Source organism: Astatotilapia calliptera, chromosome 5 (assembly GCF_964374335.1).
Source record: "Astatotilapia calliptera chromosome 5, fAstCal68.1, whole genome shotgun sequence".
In the NCBI taxonomy this organism is placed as follows: domain Eukaryota; kingdom Metazoa; phylum Chordata; class Actinopteri; order Cichliformes; family Cichlidae; genus Astatotilapia; species Astatotilapia calliptera.
Genome location: NC_137426.1, coordinates 27,506,514 through 27,529,328, shown reverse-complemented (window position 1 = coordinate 27,529,328; position 22,815 = coordinate 27,506,514). Strand labels below are relative to the sequence as shown.

The 22,815-nt window shown below is 45.3% G+C and overlaps 1 protein-coding gene across 4 annotated transcripts in view; it reads right to left on the bottom strand.

The window, feature by feature from the left end:
• The window catches only part of slc2a9l2 (solute carrier family 2 member 9, like 2), a 109,849-nt gene that overhangs the window by 38,564 nt on the left and 48,470 nt on the right, over window positions 1-22,815 (bottom strand). For all 4 annotated transcript variants that reach the window (XM_026168602.2, XM_080302006.1, XM_080302009.1 and 1 more), the window contains 2 exons: window positions 16,738-16,925; window positions 14,518-14,628 (listed from right to left, as the gene is read on the bottom strand). In XM_026168602.2, the coding sequence (XP_026024387.2) occupies window positions 14,518-14,628; window positions 16,738-16,925 (299 nt within the window). The remainder of the gene's footprint in view (window positions 1-14,517; window positions 14,629-16,737; window positions 16,926-22,815) is intronic.

The following is a 22,815-nucleotide window of genomic DNA, read 5'->3' as shown; positions in this document are numbered from 1 at the left end:
AAGTGCACCCGATGACTCAGTAGCTTGTAGAACCTCTGGCAGCAATAATTTGAAGTAATTACTGTCTGCATGAATTTATCAGTGTCACATGGTTTTGGGTGAATTCTGGCTGACTCCTCTTTACAGTGTTGCTTAAATTCATTGATGTTTGTGGGTATTTGTTTATGCATAGCCCTCTTAAGGTCTCCTAAGCTGTTGGACAGATGGCCTCAAATACTTTTGGTAGACAGAGGAGCTCACGTTCACCTCAACAACTTAACAATGTGCCCAGGTCGTGTGGTTGCAAAACACCCTTCCACCACCATGCTTAACAGTTGGCGTCAGGTGTTTGTGCTGATATGCTGCATTTCTTTTTGGCTTAACGTGGAGCTCTGCATTAGGGCTAAACAGATGCAATTTTGCAAACTTAAGCCATGCTGGTATGTCCTTTTTAGAGAAAAAATTACATAGCAACCAGATTTCTCATTGCAAACAGTCTTTTTCTAATTGCACTGTCATGAACTTAAACATTCAACATGCTAACTGAGGCCTTTAAAGCTAGAGACATAGTTTCGGTTTCTGTGGCTTCAGGGGGTGAATTTGCTGGGGAATCCACTCTTGGAAAAATTGGCAATGTTCTTGAATCTTTTCCACTTGATGGAAACAGCCTTATGACACTTCCCACACTGATGGGCGGCAACAATTGCTTCTTCATTCATTCTTCATTGCATGTACTTGTACTGACATATACCTAAATGTTCCAAAGCAGCAAACTGTCAAAGCTTTTGCAAAAGTGCTCACACTTGCTGACTGATGATCAGTTAACCAAGTGCATTTAATTAGCAGCACAGAGCTGCTACTTACCTTCTTAATTCCCATGGAAGAAGTAAGGGTGTACTTAAGCCGCTTTTCTATTAGTACCTACTCCACCAGGGTTCCAAGCGATACGAGGTGATTCAAAAATGTGACATCAACAGACTACATGCCAAAGATTGGCTAGTCAGTGACATCGCTCAATTAGTCATGAGAGCGTCTCCTTCACAAAAATCAAAACTACCATTGCGTTTTTTATAGGGCTGCATATGTGAAAACTTTCTGTAAAGTCCTGCTGCTGAGGTTAGATTCTACAAGCTATCAAATGAGGTGTTTTTGTGTAATCTTCATTAAGTAAATAATGTCATACTATAATATGTCACATCTTGTGAGTTATCTTACGATCTGGACCAGATGATTTTTGCATGTAAAACCTAAGAATTGAAAGACAGTGCACTTTTTATCATGACTGTCACAGACGTGATCTGGCAGACATCATTTTTTCATTGTGTCATTCCTATAAAGCAGTTTGAACAGTTACGTTTTATTTTGCTGCTTTAATGTGGCTTAATATCATGTCACGCTCAGTTTTAATAAGCAAACTTCACAAACTTATAAAAAGATCTTCTAGCTAATGATAATGTCTCAGTAACTCTGAGAATAACTTAATCATACAGCTCCTAGCTTAAAAATAAGATACATTTATATAGAGAGTCATAAATATATGTATTTATTTTCATATGACTTGCAGCAAAACCAAATATGATTATGTGTTTCTGTGTCAGGAGTATTTGTGCCTATAAATAACACACTTAAGTACTGATTAAACAGGATTAAATGACAGCTCTAACAGAATAATACTCACAACCTAATATACTCTTTCTTGGCAGGCTTGACAGAGGTCAGAATGGAAACTTCAGCTGTCACGGTTGGCAGGATTAAAACGTCATGCCACTCTTCATCACATCAAAAAGCAGATGAGCCATTCAAGACAACTGGCCACAGCTTAAGGGCCCACCGGCCATTCTGTCTGTATAAACACTGAAAATCATTGATCATTAAAAAACAATCTCAGCTAAAAGTAAATCCACATTTTACTGTTTGGATCTTTTATTGTAGATTCAAATGCTTCATCACTACCAGAAGACCCATTTTGCTATTTCAAGATAACTTGCTTGTTTTGCCAAAGGGTTACATGTGTGACGACATGCCCAGATGTGCATGAAATAATGTGGGTTGGCATGCAGTCCTCGGCTCTTGTATGTTAACCAGCCTTATAGTGACAAGTCTGCCACAATGAAAGGGCGATTGCCCAGTAGGTCACTAGTAAACATGGCAGGTTTCTTAAAGGAGTTACAGTAGATTTGTTTGTGAATAACAAATTTATTTCAATAAAGCTTAGCATGTTATCGTAAAAATGCTTAATGATACATTTAGATCTAGATTGAGGAGGAAAAGAGAAGAGTCCATCAGTAGCTGATGAATAGTACAGAACTGACTGTAGTGACTGGAACACATAGATGCTTAATTGTTAAATTGGAAATTGGGCTTTCCAGTATAAAGGCTTCAGGATGCCAGCAGAAGTAGCATAAAGAGTAATGAAGTCCATGTAGGAAAGACATTTGGCTGGATGGATGAGTAACATGCACGGCTTTCATTCCAGAGTGTTTCATTCATTTTATTCCAGGTGTTTATATCTCATGTAAGAACAAAAGGCATCTTAAGGGAGCTAAAAACATGGTTTGGGTTAAAATAGATCCTTTTGTAATATTAGTGACATGTTACAAAGCCTTTTTTCCAGATCTGCAAGGAAACTTTTCTTTCTGCCCAAAAACAATTTGTTCTGATATGCACGACAAGCAAGTCCCATCTAGGTTCGTTACATTTTCTGTCATCTGGAAATAAGATCTGTTGCAATCTGTACTGCTTGAAGTTGCCCCCTCATTTATGTCATGGGTTTCTTTTTGTGTTTTCGGTTCGATGAGCACCTTTTCTCAATTTGTTTGTGTTTTGTCTGTTTGCATGCTTTTTTTCCTAAGCTACCTAAGCTGCATTGACATTTCTCAGGAACTATTTGTCTCTAAACTATTTCACTGTAATCTTTCAGTAGATTCTTTCCATCTTGCCATGTGCCCTGTCGGTGGAAAAATCGAGTATAAAAAGAGCTTTTTAATATATAGCTCAAGAAGAAAAATACTCAAATACAAGCATTCTAGTGCCTTAATGAGCTGAGGACAGAAGGATTGCATTAGCTAGTGACATTGTCAAAGGGGAACTGCTTATCAAACAGCGTTAAACTCTGCATAGGTCATTTGATTTAAATCATAATAGTTAGCTTGTTATATGTTCGTTTCTCTTAGTCATTAATTCAGTTTAAAATGTTTTGTTTTGTGGTCACAGTGCATTATTGTAATTTTTTAACATCCCAAACTTTAGCTGGTGATTGCAAAAGATGCAATACAAGCACAGCATGCAAAAAATGGAATGCCATTCATGATAAATAGCTCATTTTCATTTTAAACCTCTGTATCCTTTTCTGTGTAAAGTGAATTGTACTGCATGGGTAAAAGCAATTCAGAATGCAGTATTGTGACATTTAACAAACCATTGAATAAATCTGATTTTTTTTCTATAAAGCAATATGAGGAACATTTCTCCTGGGTGCATTTGATGCCTGGGCTTCCCAAAACTCATTAACAGCAAACTGCAACTAATCTGTTAGTGTTTACAAGCAAGGACCAGGATTTGGAGGCATGCAACACATGCCTTTTTCATATGTAAAACTCTTTGTATAAGAAATTAATTGTGTGTGGGCAGCTTTATGTAAAAGGAAAAGCTTTGTTAATGGATGAAAGTCAGAGCTACATCACGAGGTGCATTCATTTCTCATATTACGAAGCATATAGTGTTAAATACAGGGATTAAATTCTAACTTTAAAATGTTTTCTACCTAAAGCACTTTGAATCACCTTGTTGTTGAATTGTGCTATACAAATAAACTTGCCTTGCCTTGCCTTGCCTAAATTGAAGAAAAGGTAAGGTGTAGACTTTAATTCAAAAATCATAAATATCTTAAACTCACAAAGTCAAAATTGAAATTCATCTTTCTTAATACATGTCAAATTATTGTGAACATCCAACCAATGTTTAACACCAACGAACGATTAAAACATGTCTGTAAAGCTCTTGAGTTTGCACCATCAGCTACTTATATTTATTACAGAGTACAAATAAAGGCTTGTATATTTACATTTGCCTGATAGTGCTTGAAGTATTGTCCATCCATCCATTTTCATAACCACTTATCCAATTCCATTGCAATTGCACACAGGTGGGCAGGAGCCTAAACCATCTGTCACAGGGCCAGAGGCAGAGAACACCCTGAACAGGTCACTAGTCTATGGCAGAGCTAACACAAATTTACAGCCAATTTAGAGACACAAATGAATGTGTGTCCAGACAGAACCCACAGAGGCACAGGGAGAACATGCAAACTCCAGACAGAAAGGTCTCAGCCAGTTAGTTGGGTTCAAACCCAGAACCCTCTAGATACTAATAACTGTACCACTGTACCAACTGGAATAGTTCTAAAGAGCAAAGTTTGTACAGTTTATGACTATAACATAACATATCGCCTGTGGTGCAAAAAGTTGAGCTTCAGCATGAGTGACGTGTCAGCTACGATAGTTGTGGATTCTGTCATTCGTTACCAAAAAGTCACAACTCATGACAAGTTATTTATTGGATTAATACACAGTCATAAATCTGAAGCTTACGCTGGCTTCATTTGGATCATTTCCGACTACGTTGTGCATGCTAGCAAAACAGCCAGATGATCATTATTGTCAGCCACATAAGAAGGGTGGTGTTCAGTAAAGGCAGCTGGAGGTGAGTTAGCAGTGCCTGATGAAGAGATACTGCAGAGCTGGGGGTAAAACTGGTATCTGAAGAGTACATGCTGGTGTTTGAAGTCAGTCACCTGGCAGCTAAGTCACTCAGCGGGGTCTCCTCACTGCTGCAGATCAAAGATCATCTGTGCTCATGCTTACAGGAATCACAGAAATAGATAGCAGCCCACGCAGGGCATTAACAATCTCACAACATTAAATATGGAGAGATGACATACTGCATTCCCCAGTGCATTTTTGCAATTAGTATTTGGTTTAAACTAAAAATGTAATGCCCTTTTTGGGCAAAGAGCTCCTTCAACTAAAATTTGATTGATCATTTTGTTCATTTCTTTTGGCATTTCAAATGCATCTCAATAACAAGAGGATAACAGCAATTAGACCAATCCTTGGACACTTCCTGTTGCTATTCCTGGGGATCCCAGAGTGTTCCCGTGCCAGAAGAGATAGACAATCACTATAATGTAAACTTGATCTGCTTTGTGGTCTCCACCCAGTTCAGCATGCCAAGAATACCTCCCTTGGAAACTCAGGTAGTGTCCTAGTCCGGTGTCTATACCACATTAGCATTCCCACTCAGTGTGAAGTAGCAGCTGTTCAGTTGTGAGCTCCAGCTTTATGTATAAGCTCCTTACTCTGTCAGTGAGTCCACGGATCCCAAAAAGAAAACTCTTTTTGGGCCAACTTTATAACCTTTGGTTACTGGCCAGAAGACTGACTGATCATAGGTGAGAACAGGACCCTGCACTGGGAAGCTGAGAGTATTGCTCTGTAGATCAGCTCCTACTGTTCAGGAGACAGTAATACAGCTCTAGTATCAGTCATAAAAAATCAAATATTTTTACCCTGTCATTGTGCTTTGTGTGTGAATTGGGTAACACATGGTTACGTTATCTCGATCGATAGCGTACCTTCATCATCATGAATCACTGCTACTGCAGCAAAATAGTTTTACTGATTGGTCCCTAAACTGTTGGACAGTGACACATTTTGTAATTTTGCCTCTGCACACCATCACAGTGGATTTTAAATCAAACAAACAAGATCTGATTGAAGTGCAGACCTTCAGCTTTCATTCAAGGGTTAGAAAAATTTTACATTGAATGTTATATTGGCTTTTATACAAAGTCACCATTTTCAGAAGGTTAAAATGAATAGGATGGCTGATGCACAAGCAGTTTCATGGCCAGGTGAAACCTTTTCCCTTCCGATTTCATGACAATGGAAGCAGACATATCAGAAGTTGATTCAACGCATTAAATATGAGGTCCAAAAAGATGCAAAGTGCAAGCGAGGGAGGCCATCATTTGGCTGAAAAAATAAATAAACCATCAGAGAGCAAAAACTTTAGGAGTGGCTAATTCAACAATCTGTATGTTCTTAAAAAGAACGAATGCACTGGCCGGCTCAGCACCATAAAAAAGGTCTGAGAGACCAAAGATGACAAATGAAGTGCATGATGACCTCATTATTTCTAAAAACAGCAAAACAAATATCAAAAGCTCCATAACTGATCAATAATGCTTCTCAGTGCAAATGAGCCAAAGCATACTGCAAAAGCAACCCAAGACATTCTCAAAGCAAAGAAATGGGATATTGCTAATGGCCAAGTCAGTCACGTGATCTCATCCCAATAGAGCATCATTTTCAGCTACTGAAGACAAATGAGAAAGAAGAGCGAGCCACAAATAAGCAGAAACTGAAGGGAGATGCATCAAAGACCTGGTAGAGCCTTTTACTTCAGGCAGTTACTGACTGTAGAGGATTTTCATCCAAGTAGTTATGTTAGTTATCGTGGGAACCAAGGAGGCAAACGTAAGTCCAATACATCAAACACTGCTTTGTCTTCTCTGGAAAATATGTATCTCAAAGTTGTGAATAATATTCTTACATAAAATATAATTGTATCCTACTTGACATTTCTGAGACGTTTTACCGTAATAGTTTTTTGAAGTTTAGAGTTTTTGACAAGTGTCTGTGGCTTTGACTGTTGACCTCCAAAATCTAATTAGTAAATCCTCCAGTGTGGGACAGACATACAACCTGAAAATATAATGTCTGTATACTGATGCTGCTTTACGCTAACATTTGCTGCTGACTGAAACATGTCTCCAGTGGAATATCTGTAAGATGGTCTTATTAGTGGGTTTTATGTCTTTCAAGCACGCTGTTGTTCAACCTCTCCTTAAAAAGCCTAATCTAGATCCATCCCTACTCTCTAACTATAGGCCCATTTCCAACCTCCCTTTTCTGTCCAAAGTACTGGAACGAGCCGCCCTCACGCAGCTCCAGCTATTTCTTGACAACAACAATCTCTATGAGAAGTTCCAGTCTGGTTTTAGAGCTCGGCATAGCACAGAAACCGCCCTACTGAGAGTTTTTAATGATTTGCTTTTAACTGTTGACTCTGGTTGTGCTGCTGTCTTAGTAACCTTGGACCTGACAGCAGCCTTCGACACTGTAGATCACAACATACTGCTAGCCCGCCTTCAACATTGTGTCGGTTTAAAGGGCACTGTCTTAAAGTTTTTCCAGTCCTATTTGAATAATAGGAGTTTTTCTGTTCACCTTGGTGAACTGTCATCTCCCAGAGCTCCTTTAACCTGTGGCGTACCTCAGGGGTCCATACTAGGCCCCCTGTTGTTTATTCTGTACTTGCTCCCTCTGGGCGATGTGCTCCGTAAACATAATGTGTCCTTCCATATCTTTGCCGATGATATTCAGATCTACCTCCCTCTGAGGTTGAACTGCAATGTTTCTTTGCAGCCGCTACTCTCCTGCTTGTCTGACATTAAGACTTGGATGACTCTTAACTTCTTACACCTTAATGAAAGCAAAACTGAAGTCATTGTGTTTGGGCTTCCTAAAGATCCCAACTTCTCTCTTGACTTTTTGGGACCCCTAACCTCCGATTGCACTTCTTCCATTAAGAGTCTTGGAGTTATTTTTGACAATGCTTTTAAACTTGATAAACAAATCAGCTCTGTAGTTAAGGGATCTTTTTATCATTTACGGATTTTAGCCAAAGTCAAGTCTTACCTTTGCAGGAACGATCTAGAAAGAGTGGTCCATGCTTTTATTACTTCACGGCTGGACTACTGTAATTCCCTCTATGCTGGCCTAGATCGTTCCTGTCTACATCACCTTCAACTGGTGCAGAACGCTGCCGCTCGCCTGTTGACCGGTTCAAAAAAAAGAGACCACATCACTCCGGTTCTCTGCTCTCTCCACTGGCTCCCAGTTGCTTTTAGGATTGATTTTAAAATCTTACTGCTGGCTTTTAAGGTTTTAAATGGCACTGCACCTTCTTACCTGTCAGAACTCCTTAGTACTTATCGCCCCAGGAGATCTTTGAGGTCAGCCGATCTGATGCTTTTAGATGTTCCCAGGTATAAATTAAAGACAAAGGGAGAGAGGGCGTTTGCTGTGGCTGCACCCAGACTGTGGAACAGTTTACCTCCTCACGTCAGATTCTCCAAAAGCCTAGATGTCACGGACCCAGCTTTGGAGGACTCGGGGTCCGTGAGCAGTTTTGACTCACCTCCCGTTGATATTGTTGTTATTATTATTTTGGTGATGTGTGTGTTTTTCTGCACTGTGCTGTGTTAGTCTGTGTCCCACTCATATGTATAGGCAGGGTATGGGTGTGTATGTCTGCGGGTGTGGCTGGAGGATGGAGCTCAGCCACCTGCAGGCCTGAGGGGTGTGGCCCTGCGGAAGGACTGGCCACACCTGAAGTTCATGCCACACCTGTTGGTGATCAGGGCTCGTCGGGGGAGCTACTTAGGAGAGAGTTGGAGCTCCCACCGGCGCGGGATCATTGAGTTATCTTACCAAGTCAGTGTGTGTTAGCGTAGGTCTGTGCTGTGCGTATATGTGCTGGTTAGTGTTGACGGCTGCGTCTCTGGTTTCCCTACAGGAGGAGGAGTGGTCCGGAGAGGCAGCACGCACGGGGGTGCGGAAACACAACAGCGGGGAGCACGAGCACAGATATCGGAGGGAAGCACGCGCACGGGGTTCGAGGGAGCAACGGGGAGTTATTGTGTTTACAGCTTTCCACTGTAAATAAAGAGCACTGTTTGCATCGCAGAGTCTGCGTTTTGGGTCCTCCTTTCCCCACATCCCCACGGTCTGCCAGCCAGACCGTGACAGAATGATCCCGCCACTTATGGACCCAGCGGTCTCCGAGGAGAGGCTCAGGAGGGAAATTATGGACAAAGTGTACCGCATGTGTGACTTGTGGTGGGAGAAGCCAGCGGAAGGTTTGCGTCGTGCCGTGGAGAGGCGGCTGCAGGAGATGCTTTTTAAATTCCCCTGGCTGGTGGGCTCCCTTAATGCGGTGGTCCTGGACTTTCTACTTTCCACCCTCCACCTCCACTCTCCTCCTCAGGCTGCCCACCAGCTCGGACAGCTGGTGGTTTCACTGCCTGAGACGCCGGCCCCGACGTCTACACGGAAACGACGTTCGCGCCGCCAGCGTTCCTCACCGCAGCCACATCCACGGTCATCTCAAGAGCCGGCTGTGGTGAGTAGTACGGACAATTTTCCATTTCCCTCACCATCTGTGTTTGTGTCTGCAGTGGACGAGCTGACAGCGCAGGTAACATCACCTCGGTCAGAGGTCTTCACACCACTCGCTGCTTCACCATCTGCGGTTGTGGCGCTGTCGTCATCTCATCCGCATGCGGTCATCCCTCAGCCATCTTCTCCACCAGCGGCAGCCTCCATTCCACTACCCACTCCAGCAGCCCTGTCCGGAGGGGGCGACCTCACACGCGTCCAACGCCTGATGGACTGGGTAACTCACACCACCAACGCAAGGGCAAGAGTGGTGGGGTTAAATGCCATCGAGGCAATCCTGGAGGGAAACCCCTACCTCGGCCAGCTCAAGGGAGTTTCCGCCTGCCTTGGCACCCTGCGTAAAGCCCGGGGGGTGGTGCAAGCTCGGGAAACCTCAGACTTCGTCCAGCTGCAGCAGGAGCTCGGCATGCCCGAGCAGGAGCTCAGCGAGCCGGAGGAGCTCGGCATGCCCGAGCAGGAGCTCAGCGAGCCGGAGGAGCCCGCACCGCCAGCTGAGGAGCTCAGCGAGCCGGAGGAGCTCAGCATGCCCGAGCAGGAGCTCAGCGAGCCGGAGGAGCCCGCACCGCCAGCTGAGGAGCTCAGCGAGCCGGAGGAGCTCAGCATGCCCGAGCAGGAGCTCAGCGAGCCGGAGGAGCTCGCACCGTCAGCTGAGGCGCTCAGCGAGCCGGAGGAGCTCAGCATGCCCGAGCAGGAGCTCAGCGAGCCGGAGGAGCTCGCACCGTCAGCTGAGGCGCTCAGCGAGCCGGAGGAGCTCAGCATGCCCGAGCAGGAGCTCAGCGAGCCGGAGGAGCCCGCACCGCCAGCTGAGGAGCTCAGCGAGCCGGAGGAGCTCGCACCGTCAGCTGAGGAGCTCAGCGAGCCGGAGGAGCTCGGCATGCCCGAGCAGGAGCTCAGTGAGCCTGTGGAGCTCAGCATGCCCGAGCAGGAGCTCGGCAAGCCGGAGGTGCCCGCTCTGCCAGCTGAGGAGCTCAGCGAGCCGGAGGAGGAGCTCTCGCTGCCAGCCGAGGAGGAGCTCTCGCTGCCAGCCGAGGAGGAGCTCTCGCTGCCAGCCGAGGAGGAGCTCTCGCTGCCAGCCGAGGAGGAGCTCTCGCTGCCAGCCGAGGAGGAGCTCTCGCTCGAGCGGGAGCCGGAGCAGCTCAGCGAGCCGGAGCAGCTCAGCGAGCCGGAGCAGCTCAGCGAGCCGGAGCAGCAGCTCAGCGAGCTCTCGCTGCCAGCAGCCGAGGAGGAGCTCTCGCTGCCAGCAGCCGAGGAGGAGCTCTCGCTGCCAGCAGCCGAGGAGGGACCCGCTCAGCCGGAGCCGGAGATCAGCGGACCGGAGGGACCTCCACGTCTAGCGCGGCCTCCTCGCCATCTACGTCCGGTGCGTCCACGTCAGCGGTCGGCGCGTCATGGGCCTGGTGCCACGCCTCGCTGTTGCTCACCGGAGCAGCGCCGCCGCCACCGGACCCGTGGCAGGCCACCAGAACCGTTCCGCCGTCACCGGACCCGTGGCAGGCCGCCGGGAGCTCAGCGAGCCGGAGGAGCTCGCACCGTCAGCTGAGGAGCTCAGCGAGCCGGAGGAGCTCGGCATGCCCGAGCAGGAGCTCAGTGAGCCGGAGGAGCCCGCATCGCCAGCTGTGGAGCTCAGCATGCCCGAGCAGGAGCTCGGCGAGCCGGAGGAGCCCGCTCTGCCAGCTGAGGAGCTCAGCGAGCCGGACGAGGAGCTCTCGCTGCCAGCCGAGGAGGAGCTCTCGCTGCCAGCCGAGGAGGAGCTCGCGCTCGAGCGGGAGCCGGAGCAGCTCAGCGAGCCGGAGCAGCTCAGCGAGCCGGAGCAGCTCAGCGAGCCGGAGCAGCAGCTCAGCGAGCTCTCGCTGCCAGCAGCCGAGGAGGAGCTCTCGCTGCCAGCAGCCGAGGAGGAGCTCTCGCTGCCAGCAGCCGAGGAGGGACCCGCTCAGCCGGAGCCGGAGATCAGCGGACCGGAGGGACCTCCACGTCTAGCGCGGCCTCCTCGCCATCTACGTCCGGTGCGTCCACGTCAGCGGTCGGCGCGTCATGGGCCTGGTGCCACGCCTCGCTGTTGCTCACCGGAGCAGCGCCGCCGCCACCGGACCCGTGGCAGGCCACCAGAACCGTTCCGCCGTCACCGGACCCGTGGCAGGCCGCCGGAGGAGCAGCGTCGTCGCCACCGGACCCGTGGCAGGCCGCCAGAACCGTTCCGCCGCCACCGGACCAGTGGCAGGCCGCCGGAGGAGCAGCGCCGCTGCCACCGGACCCGTGGCAGGCCACCAGAACCGTTCCGCTGCCACCGGACCCGTGGCAGGCCCCCTGAACTGTTTTGCTGCTGCTGCCGGACCCGGGGCCGTCCGCCGGAGCTGCTACGTTGCCGCCGTTGGGCTCGAGGTAGGCCCCCTGAACTCTTTTGTTATGTTGATGGGCCGCCTGAGACTGTTTTGTGGCGTTTTTTCCTTTTTTGCTCCGTTGCAGGGGGTGCGGTCGGACTTTGGAACTGTGACCTTGGGGGGGTTGTTTCTTTTGTGGGCTTTGGTTCTGGCCCTCCGTCCTGGACCTCCCGCCGCCCGCCCTGGGTTGGTTGTGCTGTGGTTTTTGGTTTGTGTTTTTGTTTTCGGGTCGTCGGGAGCCGACCCTTAGAGGGGGGGTACTGTCACGGACCCAGCTTTGGAGGACTCGGGGTCCGTGAGCAGTTTTGACTCACCTCCCGTTGATATTGTTGTTATTATTATTTTGGTGATGTGTGTGTTTTTCTGCACTGTGCTGTGTTAGTCTGTGTCCCACTCATATGTATAGGCAGGGTATGGGTGTGTATGTCTGCGGGTGTGGCTGGAGGATGGAGCTCAGCCACCTGCAGGCCTGAGGGGTGTGGCCCTGCGGAAGGACTGGCCACACCTGAAGTTCATGCCACACCTGTTGGTGATCAGGGCTCGTCGGGGGAGCTACTTAGGAGAGAGTTGGAGCTCCCACCGGCGCGGGATCATTGAGTTATCTTACCAAGTCAGTGTGTGTTAGCGTAGGTCTGTGCTGTGCGTATATGTGCTGGTTAGTGTTGACGGCTGCGTCTCTGGTTTCCCTACAGGAGGAGGAGTGGTCCGGAGAGGCAGCACGCACGGGGGTGCGGAAACACAACAGCGGGGAGCACGAGCACAGATATCGGAGGGAAGCACGCGCACGGGGTTCGAGGGAGCAACGGGGAGTTATTGTGTTTACAGCTTTCCACTGTAAATAAAGAGCACTGTTTGCATCGCAGAGTCTGCGTTTTGGGTCCTCCTTTCCCCACATCCCCACGGTCTGCCAGCCAGACCGTGACACTAGAAACTTTTAAAACTGCTCTTAAAACTCACCTCTTTTCATTGGCTTTTAGAAAGGTTTAATTTATTTGTTTATTTATTTTTTATTTGATCAGCGAGGTGTTTTACGAAATTGTGTTCTATTGTATTTTTATCTGTATTTACTGTACAGCACTTTGGTCAGCCTTGGTTGTTTTTAAATGTGCTCTATAAATAAACTTGACTTGACTTGACTTGACTTTATGTGATCATAACTGTGATTATGCAAAGTTACTATTGCAAGTAAATCATCACATGATGTCAAATACTAACAACTCCGCCCACAAGCTGCCAGGAGAGATGCTCCAACAAACTAACTACTTCATTAAGCCGTTTCCCAAACAAAGTGCTCCCTGCTCCATCATTTAGAAAGTGATTTACTGCCAGAGGAAGTAATACTAAAAAGCATGTCAAGTGAAATGACATGGCTGAGAGCAATCCAAGTACAGCTGAGATGCTAATATGTTAGAATATGCTAACATAGTAACAATAAAGGATTGGGTTGATTGGGTTAAAGGATTGTCAACTACTGCATATTTGTCTTTGCCCTTCACACTACCCAGATTTCATTCACGGAGATCACGAGTCATATTTAATCAATAAATATGACAATATTTAGTAGTTGTTCAATACACTTGTATAGAACTGACTTTACACAAATACACACACACACTTTATAACATACACCTGTTTTACTGCTCAATAATACCTAATCAGCCAGTCACATGGCAGCAGCTCATTGCATTTAGCCATGTAAATGGTATCAATGGTATCAATGGCATCAAGACATCGACTTGCTGAAATTCAAACTCAGCATCAGAATGGAGAAGAAAGGTGATTTAAGTAACTTGGAATGTGGTATGGTTGTTTGTGCCAGACAGAAGCTGCAGACCTACTGAGAATTTCCAAGAGAAAAATATCCAGTGCACCTCAGTTCTCTGGTTAAAAATGTCTTATTGATGCCAGAGGTCAGAGGAGCATGGCCGGCCTGTGGTGACCTGACAGCAAAGCAACTGTAAGTCAAACAACCACCTGTCACAGCCCAGCTATGCAGTACAGGATCTCTGAATGCACAATACACTGAACCCTGCACCTAAAAAAGTGGCCGGTCAGAGTGTGTATGCATGTGCAGGAATGTAAATTACAACAAAAAGCATCATCCAATGCTAACAAAATAAAAGCAAACCTCTCTCACATAGCACATACCCGTGTAAACCTAGAATTGTCAAACATACCAAAGCATACAATCAAACAGAAAATGTGCCTTGTGACTGTTCATTAGCAGAGGGGCCTTCTGGGTCATGGTGTCTGGCTTAGATAAGGGTTTGAATTTTCATTACTCTTGGTTTTCCAGTTTGCAAGAATATCTTATCTGCCTTCGTGTGCTTTTATAATTGTCTGCTCTTCCTAATTGGTTCCACCTGCACCTCATTAGTCCTGTGTGTGTGCGCAGAGTCTCGTCCCCTCCCTCAGTTTGTATGTTGACTAACTTCAGGTCCCAGGTCATTGCTGCCAGAGTTTTGGTTTCTTTTTGGATTCTCTATCATTTTTAACCCTCTCAGGCTCAAATTAAACTTTTTGTTGCTAATGCACAACCAAGTCCTGCAGTGGTACTTCTGAGTAAAAAACACTCATAAAATATGTATGTGGGGTAAGCAGGTTGTTAGTTTTGAACTGTTGCAAATCGGCAACGCCTGCCTTGAGAGGGTTAACAGGACTTTCTCTTTGTTCTCTGCAGCACCTTTTGTTGTTCTCTTCCATGTGAGTTATTTCTTCTTCTTTTTGGTTGTTATATTGACCACTCAGCTTTTTTTTGCCTGTCTGTGCTTGTTTTTCATTTTTGAACTCCTAGTACTTGACAGTAAACCTGAAAGCTGTTGCTGACTTACAGTAATAAATCAAATAGCCATACTTACTGAGATGATGGCAGCCAGAGTCTCTATGGCACCTGTGCTCAGTGTGATGTAGGGAAGTATGCTCTCAGTAAAGCCTGCTTCACGAAGAATCCCATTGGTATAATACCAGATCTAAAAAAATTAAAAAGTACCATTGGTCTTGGTTTTCACAACAACATACTCATTTATATATATCTTTACACAAAACTCAGCAATCCTGTTCGCTTCAGAGCTGACACACAAATTTTAACAATGTCACTAAAGTTGGCCTACATTCTCATCACATTTAGAATGAGATGAATTGACATTAAAATGCAACAAGCTTAACACCTGCACTAATATTGTTAAAAACACAAAGAAAGACATTAAAACCTTTGAACGTGTTTTACAGAAGGCTGAATAAGTGCGAACAAACGGAAGCAAAGTGAGAAAATACAATCTAGAGTTTTAAAAACTGCCAGTGTTTTTGCATTTGTGTGTGAATGTGTGTGTGAATGGTAAATGGCCTGTATTTGTATAGCGCTTTACTAGTCCCTAAGGACCCCAAAGCGCTTTACACATCCAGTCATCCACACATTCACACACTGGTGATGGCAAGCTACATTGTAGCCACAGCCACCCTGGGGCGCACTGACAGAGGCGAGGCTGCCGGACATTGGCGCCACCGGGCCCTCTAACCACCACCAGTAGGCAACGGGTGAAGTGTCTTGCCCAAGGACACAACGACCGAGACTGTCCAAGCCGGGGCTCGAACCGGTAACCTTCTGATTACAAGGCAAACTCCCAACTCTTGAGCCACGATCGCCCCGATATAAGCTGCAGGAAGCTGAACACAACCGTCTGTTGAAAAATAGTAACGCAACTGACTTCAGACTCCCAACTCTTGAGCGATCGTGACTCAAGAGTTGGGAGTCTGAAGTCAATTTTAAAGTAAGTTTTTCTCAGTCTGCTGTAATTAGCAGCAACTTTCCTCCAGGTGAAGGACTATTCTTGGCATTTATAAAGCCAGCTCAGAGACATACCAATCATTGACACTCGAGTGCAGTGCAGCACAGCAGGTGAAGGATGGCTAAGCATCTTAGTCTGAACAAAGTGCACAAAATATAGTGACTCACAGCGATTCTCCACAGCCACTGGGTCTCCTGCACAGCGCTGTACATAAACCTAGAGTCACTTTAATTAGGTTAACGGTGCACAAGCGCTCTTGTTTTTTTCTGTATTTACACTTGAACCTTCTCTTTAAACTTTTATAACAAAATGCAGTTCAAGAACTATGTAATTAAGCAAAGGACAGATTTAAAACTTGATTTAAAAAAGAAAAAAAATACTTGACTTCAAAAGTGATGAAACATACAAGGATCACACTTGTGAAAGCACAGGCACAGACCTCAGTGGGTTAAGTGGTGGAGTTGTTACCAAACCAGACACACATAATGGTTAAATAACAAGGTAAGGTAACAAAATTTTACTGGTACACTTTGGTCGCGTTGTCGCCTTGCACGCTAGGAATGTAGGGCAAATCAGTACAAAGTTGTGATTGATTGTCTTTTATTCTACCGTGATGGGTGGGTCATCTCTTCCAAGATGACACTGACCCATTTTTGGACTGATGTGTTAAACAGAACTTTCTCCAATGTGATCAAAAGCCCTCGTGAGGCAGTATGTCACTTAAAGAAAGCAGTTCCATCCCTCAAATAGAAATCACGAAGCCTTTTTCTCATGCGGCAATTGGTGGTCGAACACTTTACTCGTGCATTTTCTGTTCCTTTTTTTTGTCTTTAATTCGTCATCAGTGTTTACTGCAATATTCTCTAGCCCAAGCCGAAATCAGAAAAATCAGAAAACAGCATAATCGACTGGGAATGTACTCCAGAGTGCCAGAATAGAGCAGAATGACAAGTTCTCCTGTTGAAGTATCTCCAGTAGAAGAGGTAACACTTATCACCTTCCTGCCTGGGGAAGGACCAAGGCTCCAAACTTATTAACAAGGTCTAGGTGTAACTCTAAGAGTGCCAGATCATCTTTAAAGATATATTGAATGTTTGCTTTCAGAATGGTGTTGGGGTGGGGTCCTTATAATGAAATATTTACACAGAGCTTGCATTATTGATTTGGTGCATCTGAATCTATTTAAATGAATAATAAATGATCTATAAATACAGTCAAATGCACTGTGAAATAGCATAAAGGGAGCTGATTCCACTCAAAACCTGAGAAAGGTAAGTTAAATCAAAAACTTACTGCATTGAGGCCACAGAGCTGATAGCAGGCCATGGTGATGATGACAGTTATGAGCTGCCAGCGAACAGCTGGGCTCTTCAGCAGCTGTAACACAGAGACGGTGTGTAGTTTGTCCTGAGCTCGAGCCTCCATGTGGACCTCTTCCAGCTCCTGGGAAACATCCTTCTTTCCCAAAAACCTCTGAAAGGCTTACACACAAACATTCACACATACAAGCGCAGCAGCGTTAAAAATATCGACAGTGCCATAACCCTCAATAACAACCATCACGCTGAGATCAAAGGACCTAACGATTTGTTCCACGGGCAAATGAGAACATATTGCTGTAAATGGAGCAGTGAAACTTTGAAAATGCAAAATTTCTATTGGTTTATCAACGGTACTTAAAAGTGAAGTAAACTGAGCCCCACACTTTTGTTATTAACAGGCTGCATTTCAACCCTGACATTATGTCCAGCCTTTTGGCTCTTTTTACCAACATAATGTGAGCAGGTAGAAGTGTGAGCTGTCACACGGCTTAACAACAACAAACAGCATTGAGAGCGCACACCTCCACCAAGGCAGCTCCTTCTCTGGGTAGTATTTACCTTTAAAGGGAATCACATTGTATTTTGTAAACATTATGTAGGAGTAGGTAATGTGTAATAGGTATTGATTGGTAAATGGTAAATGGCCTGTATTTATATAGCGCTTTTTACTAGTCCCTAAGGACCCCAAAGCACTTTACATATCCAGTCATGCACTCATTCACACACACATTCATACACTGGTGATGGCAAGCTACATTGTAGCCACAGCCACCAGGGGTGCACTGACAGAGGCGATTCATAGATAACAGGAGATGAATAACTTTAGCCTATTATATGATATTTATTATATTATATGATATTATACTACGGTATTTCTGTATCTAGACAGCTCATTCTCTTTCACTCGACAATGCTTTCTTCAAAGATATAACATGCGAAATGCAAACGTAAGGTCAAAGGTCAAATGTAACATTATTTGGATGCAAACTATGAGGCATTTACCCGAAAAGGTTGATTCTGTTCATCTGGACATAGTGTTTTGAATGGGAGAAACGTTTCGTCACTCATCCAATTGACTTCTTCAGTCTCAGCTGACTGCAGGTTTCCCCAACCTTATAAACAGTACAGAGAACTGACCTCACAGCCCAGTGTTCATCCAGTGGGCTGGTTTCAGTTATTATGCAAATGTACTGTTTACGAGGTGACAAAAGATGAAACGTGTCTCCCATTGAAAACGCTACATCCAAATGAACAGAATCAACCTTTTGGGATTTACGTACCTGGATGATTGAGCATGTATCCAGATATGTGGCATTTAGAATCTCCACATACTTGTAATAATACCTAATAAACCTAAATGTCACCAATAAAGTAGAATTAGAATTTTTTCACCACAAAATTCTAAAAGTCAACAATAATTATTGTTGACTCATGTGACAACTTCAATTCTTCCCATAGAGAATGATAGTTGCGTCACATTTCTATGGCTTGAATCAATTGAAAATCACAGGTTAATTAACTATGTTAATAGATATGTCGTTCTCTTTTTGCTGAAGGTACAAGCAGGTTTACATAAACTCATTTGCCTTTCTTTGCCATTAAATTATACAGCCATGGTGACAACAAATCATTTTCAATTTCCTGCCATTCCTTTTAGCTCCTGTGACCAGCATCTTCTTCATAACAATGGTGGACGGGTCTCATGGGTGTGGCAGTAATTAGATTTGGAAGCTAAAATAATTAAAACTGGCCACAACAACACAAACCTATGGAGCTGTTACATTACAGGACAGAGTCCCGTGTGTCATTTTTCAGTTTTTTTAATGATTGGTCCCTGTTTTATTTACACTCAACAAAAATATAAACGCAACACCTTTGTTACTGCTCCCATTCCCCATGGGATGGACGTAGAGACCTAAAATTCATTCCAGATACACAATATAACCATCCCTCCCAAACAGTGGTCACAAATCAGTCCAAATGTGTGGTAGTGGGCACATCTGCCATATTGAGATAATCCATCCCACCTCACAGGTGTGCCACATCAGGATGCTGATCTGACATCATGAGTAGTGCACAGGTGTACCTCAGACTGCCCACAACAAAAGGCCACCCTGGAATGTGCAGTTTTTTGCGCTATTGGGGGTCTGGGGACCCAGAACCGGTCAGTATCTGGTGTGACCACCATTTGCCTCATGCAGTGCAACACATCGTCGCATGGAGTCTATCAGATTGTCAATTGTGGCCTGTGGAATGTTGGTCCACTCCACTTCAATGGCTGTGCGAGGTTGTTGGATAATCGTGGGAACTGGTACACGCTGTCGTATACGCCGGTCAAGCACATCCCGAACATGCTCAATGGGTGACATGTCCGGTGAGTATGCTGGCCATGCAAGAACTGGGACATTCTCAGCTGCCATCTGCCCTGAACAATGTGAACCATGATTCATCCGTGAAGCGCACACCTCTCCAACGTGCCAGACGCCATCGAATGTGAGCATTTGCCCACACAAGTCTGTTACGGCGACGAGCTGGAGTCAGGTCAAGACCCCGATGAGGACGACGGGCATGCAGTTGAGCGTCCCTGAGACGGTTTCTGACAGTTTGTGCAGAAATTGTTTGGTTGTGCAAACCAATTGTTCCAGCAGCTGTCTGGGTGGCTGGTCTCAGACGATCTTGGAGGTGAACCTGCTGGATGTGGAGGTCCTGGGCTGGTGTGGTTACACGAGGTCTGCGGTTGTGAGGCCGGTTGGATGTGCTGCCATATTCTCTGAAACGCCTGTGAAGACGGCTTATGGTTGAGAAATGAACATTCAATGCACGGGCGACAGATCTGGTTGACATTCCTGCTGTCAGCATGCCAATTGCACGCTCCCTCATTGCTTGTGGCATCTGTGGCATTTTGCTGTGAGACAAAACTGCACATTCCAGGGTGGCCTTTTGTTGTGGGCAGTCTGAGGTACACCTGTGCACTACTCAGATCAGCATCCTGATGTGGCACACCTGTGAGGTGGGATGGATTATCTCAATATAGCAGATGTGCCCACTACCACACATTTGGACTGATTTGTGACCACTGTTTGGGAGGGATGGTTATATTGTGTATCTGGAATGAATTTTCGGTCTCTACGTCCATCCCATGGGGAATGGGAGCAGTAACAAAGGTGTTGCGTTTATATTTTTGTTGAGTGTATATATTGTGAAAAAAATGTAATACAAAATATAATATTTGAAAAACTGACTTGGATAACAGCATGAAGAAAATGCATTCAAGATGGAAAACATATTTTGCTCGTTTAAAATCTAAAGATTTGTTATATCTACAGGCCACATTTTCCCTGTTTCAATGCTTTTTCTGGGATACATAATTCATCAGCATAATAATACACTCTGCTGCAATGCAGATGACTCTCAGACCTCTTTGTTTGTTGGCTTTAGTGATTTAAGTATCTATCACATTATTTTGACCTCTGCTGAATGTGAAATAGGTGAGATTTTCTTTTTAATTGCCACAAATAGATTTTAGAAACACATATCATCTGTGACTAGATGTCGATGTCCTACGTACTGCCTAACAAGTTTATGCATTTGTTATATTATATCGACCCAATACAAGACAGATTATTTACATTTAAGTAAGTTTAATGTCTTTTCTTTGTGTCAGAATGAAGCAGAAATCACCACACCTTTTTTATTCAAGGCGAGACGACTGCTAACCATTTTCTGTTATTTTTAGCTCGGCCATTTGAAGGTTGTTTGAACTCGTGCCTTCTTGGATGCAATAGATGGCAAAGAATAAGTGGATGGAAAGACTCTTTTCTCACTTTGAGCCCTTCTCTTGTGAAGGTTAATCCCTGGAGTTGAGGGCAGGTCAACTAGGCACGAGTTTAGGACACAGTCCACGGGAGCAAATCTCTACAGTCAAGGACTAAAAGCAGGTCATTAGGATGTGGAAATGAAATGACACGCGGTGCAGACGCTGCCCACACAAGATGGAGTCGGCCAGTGTCACAGTAAAGGCTGGGCCATGATTTCTGAGGCAGGAAAGGGGAAGCATTTAAAGTAAAAATACGTGTATCTCTGCTAAACCAAATAATCAAGCAAAAGAAGGCCAGTTAGGATTTTGATACTGATATAATAAAGAGAAAAGGGTGAGAGGGAAAAAAGAGAGAGGACATTCTGTGCAGAATACAGATATATGAAACTCCAGTGAGAAATTATGATACTAAAACATAGCATAATATACTTAACTCACCTATCGACAGCCCAGTTGACAGCTAAATATAAAAAGATATTCCCAGCAGTTTACATGGAAGCCCAAAATCTAAAATCCATTAACTACAATGGTGTGATCTCTGAAACAAAGTTTAGAAAGGGAGAGAAAAGAACCAACAAGCTGAAATGATCAGTGTTATCAATCTAACTTCATGTAATTCTAATATAGATAGAGCATTAAACACCACTCGCTGCTATCCGAGTAGGTGTGACTTGATATCGATATCTGTTGGAGTAAGGTGAGTTGTTCAACAGTGTCACTGTCCCCATGCAGCCATCCTGTGTTACTGAGAACTGCAGGGCTCCACTCTGTGTCACTGTTGTGACCAAAGACTCACAGTGCCACAAGGTGGAGGGATGTGGTGCAACAAAGGAGCTTTAAAGAACCATGATGGGCTTGTCGGTTCTGCAGTTTTACACTGGCAATAAAATCGTCATGGAGACAAGTGTGAAACAGAATATTTAAAGTTAGTCTCAAGGTGAAGTAAAATGTTGTGTGTGTTAGGATACAGCTGCCAGAATTTAAAGGTTGATGCTGCTGTATTCTGTGTCTCTGCCTGTTGTCAACATCCATTCTCTTCCACTTATCCAAATCAGGGTCACAGGGGAGCTGGAGCCTCTCCCAGCTGTCTTAGGGCAAGTGGCAAGGTACACCCTGGACAGGTCACCAATCTGTCACACGGCTAACACATAGAGACAGGGAACCATTTAGAATCATCATCTTTGGACTTTGGGAGGAACCCAGAGTACCTGGAGAGAACATGCATACTCGACAGACCCTGGCTGGATGGTGGAACTGACCAACTGACCTTACTGTGAGGCAACCGTACTAACCACTGTTCGACCATGAGGCGACCTACAAAAATGCTTAAAAGAAGCAATGCATAGCTCACCTCTCTGTGATACCTTTAAATTGTAAATTATCTGTGAGTAGAAGTTCTGCAAGCATTGCACTGGTTGCATTTTACTTTACTAAATAAAACAACAACACTCGTCTACGAGGCCCATCAGTTTCCCTAAAAAGTCAGATATTGTAAGTTTTAGTAATATCACTCAGTAACTAAGGAGATCATTCGTTGGGGAAAGCATTGTGTGTTAAATTAAAGTCATATGCCCGTGAAGGGCACTTGTAGAGACAATAAGAAAGCAGGAAGTCTTTACCCAACCCTTCATCGCTTCGTCAGTTATTTAATGTTAGTATTGTAACATTCACAAGAACCAGACGGTTGGGTCTCAGTTTGTCCGTTTATTCGGCACATAAGCAAGCGGGTTGCTAACTCCGGGGAGAGCGCCCTCGTACAGCTCCTCTCTCCAGCCTGGCACACACACACAAAAACAACCAGGTCCCCCCTCCCCTTCCTGTACCACAACCAAACGTGAATCTTAAAGGAACAACAACAGTGTGCAGAGATCACCAACATGTCACTGTACAATAACACTTAACCATCGTTACACTGCCCCCCCAGCAATAGGTTCCTCGTCCCCGAGGGAACGACACAGTCTCTGAGGCGGGGTGGTAGCCTACGTTCCCTCCTTGACCTCCTGAGCCCCTGAGGTGGACGCGGAGCTTCGGGGCTTTGGGGTGGAGAGTCCGAGGGAGGGGAACGCAGCCCCGGTCGGGGGTCCCTCTGAGCAGGGTCACGGACACTCTGTACATGTCCCTCTGGAAAGGAGGGGAGGGACTGCCCTCTGTAGGGGGCCATCCGGTCTCTGTGCAGCGCTACTATCCTCCCCCTAGGAGGCAACTGCACCCTGTAAACAACCTCCCCTACTC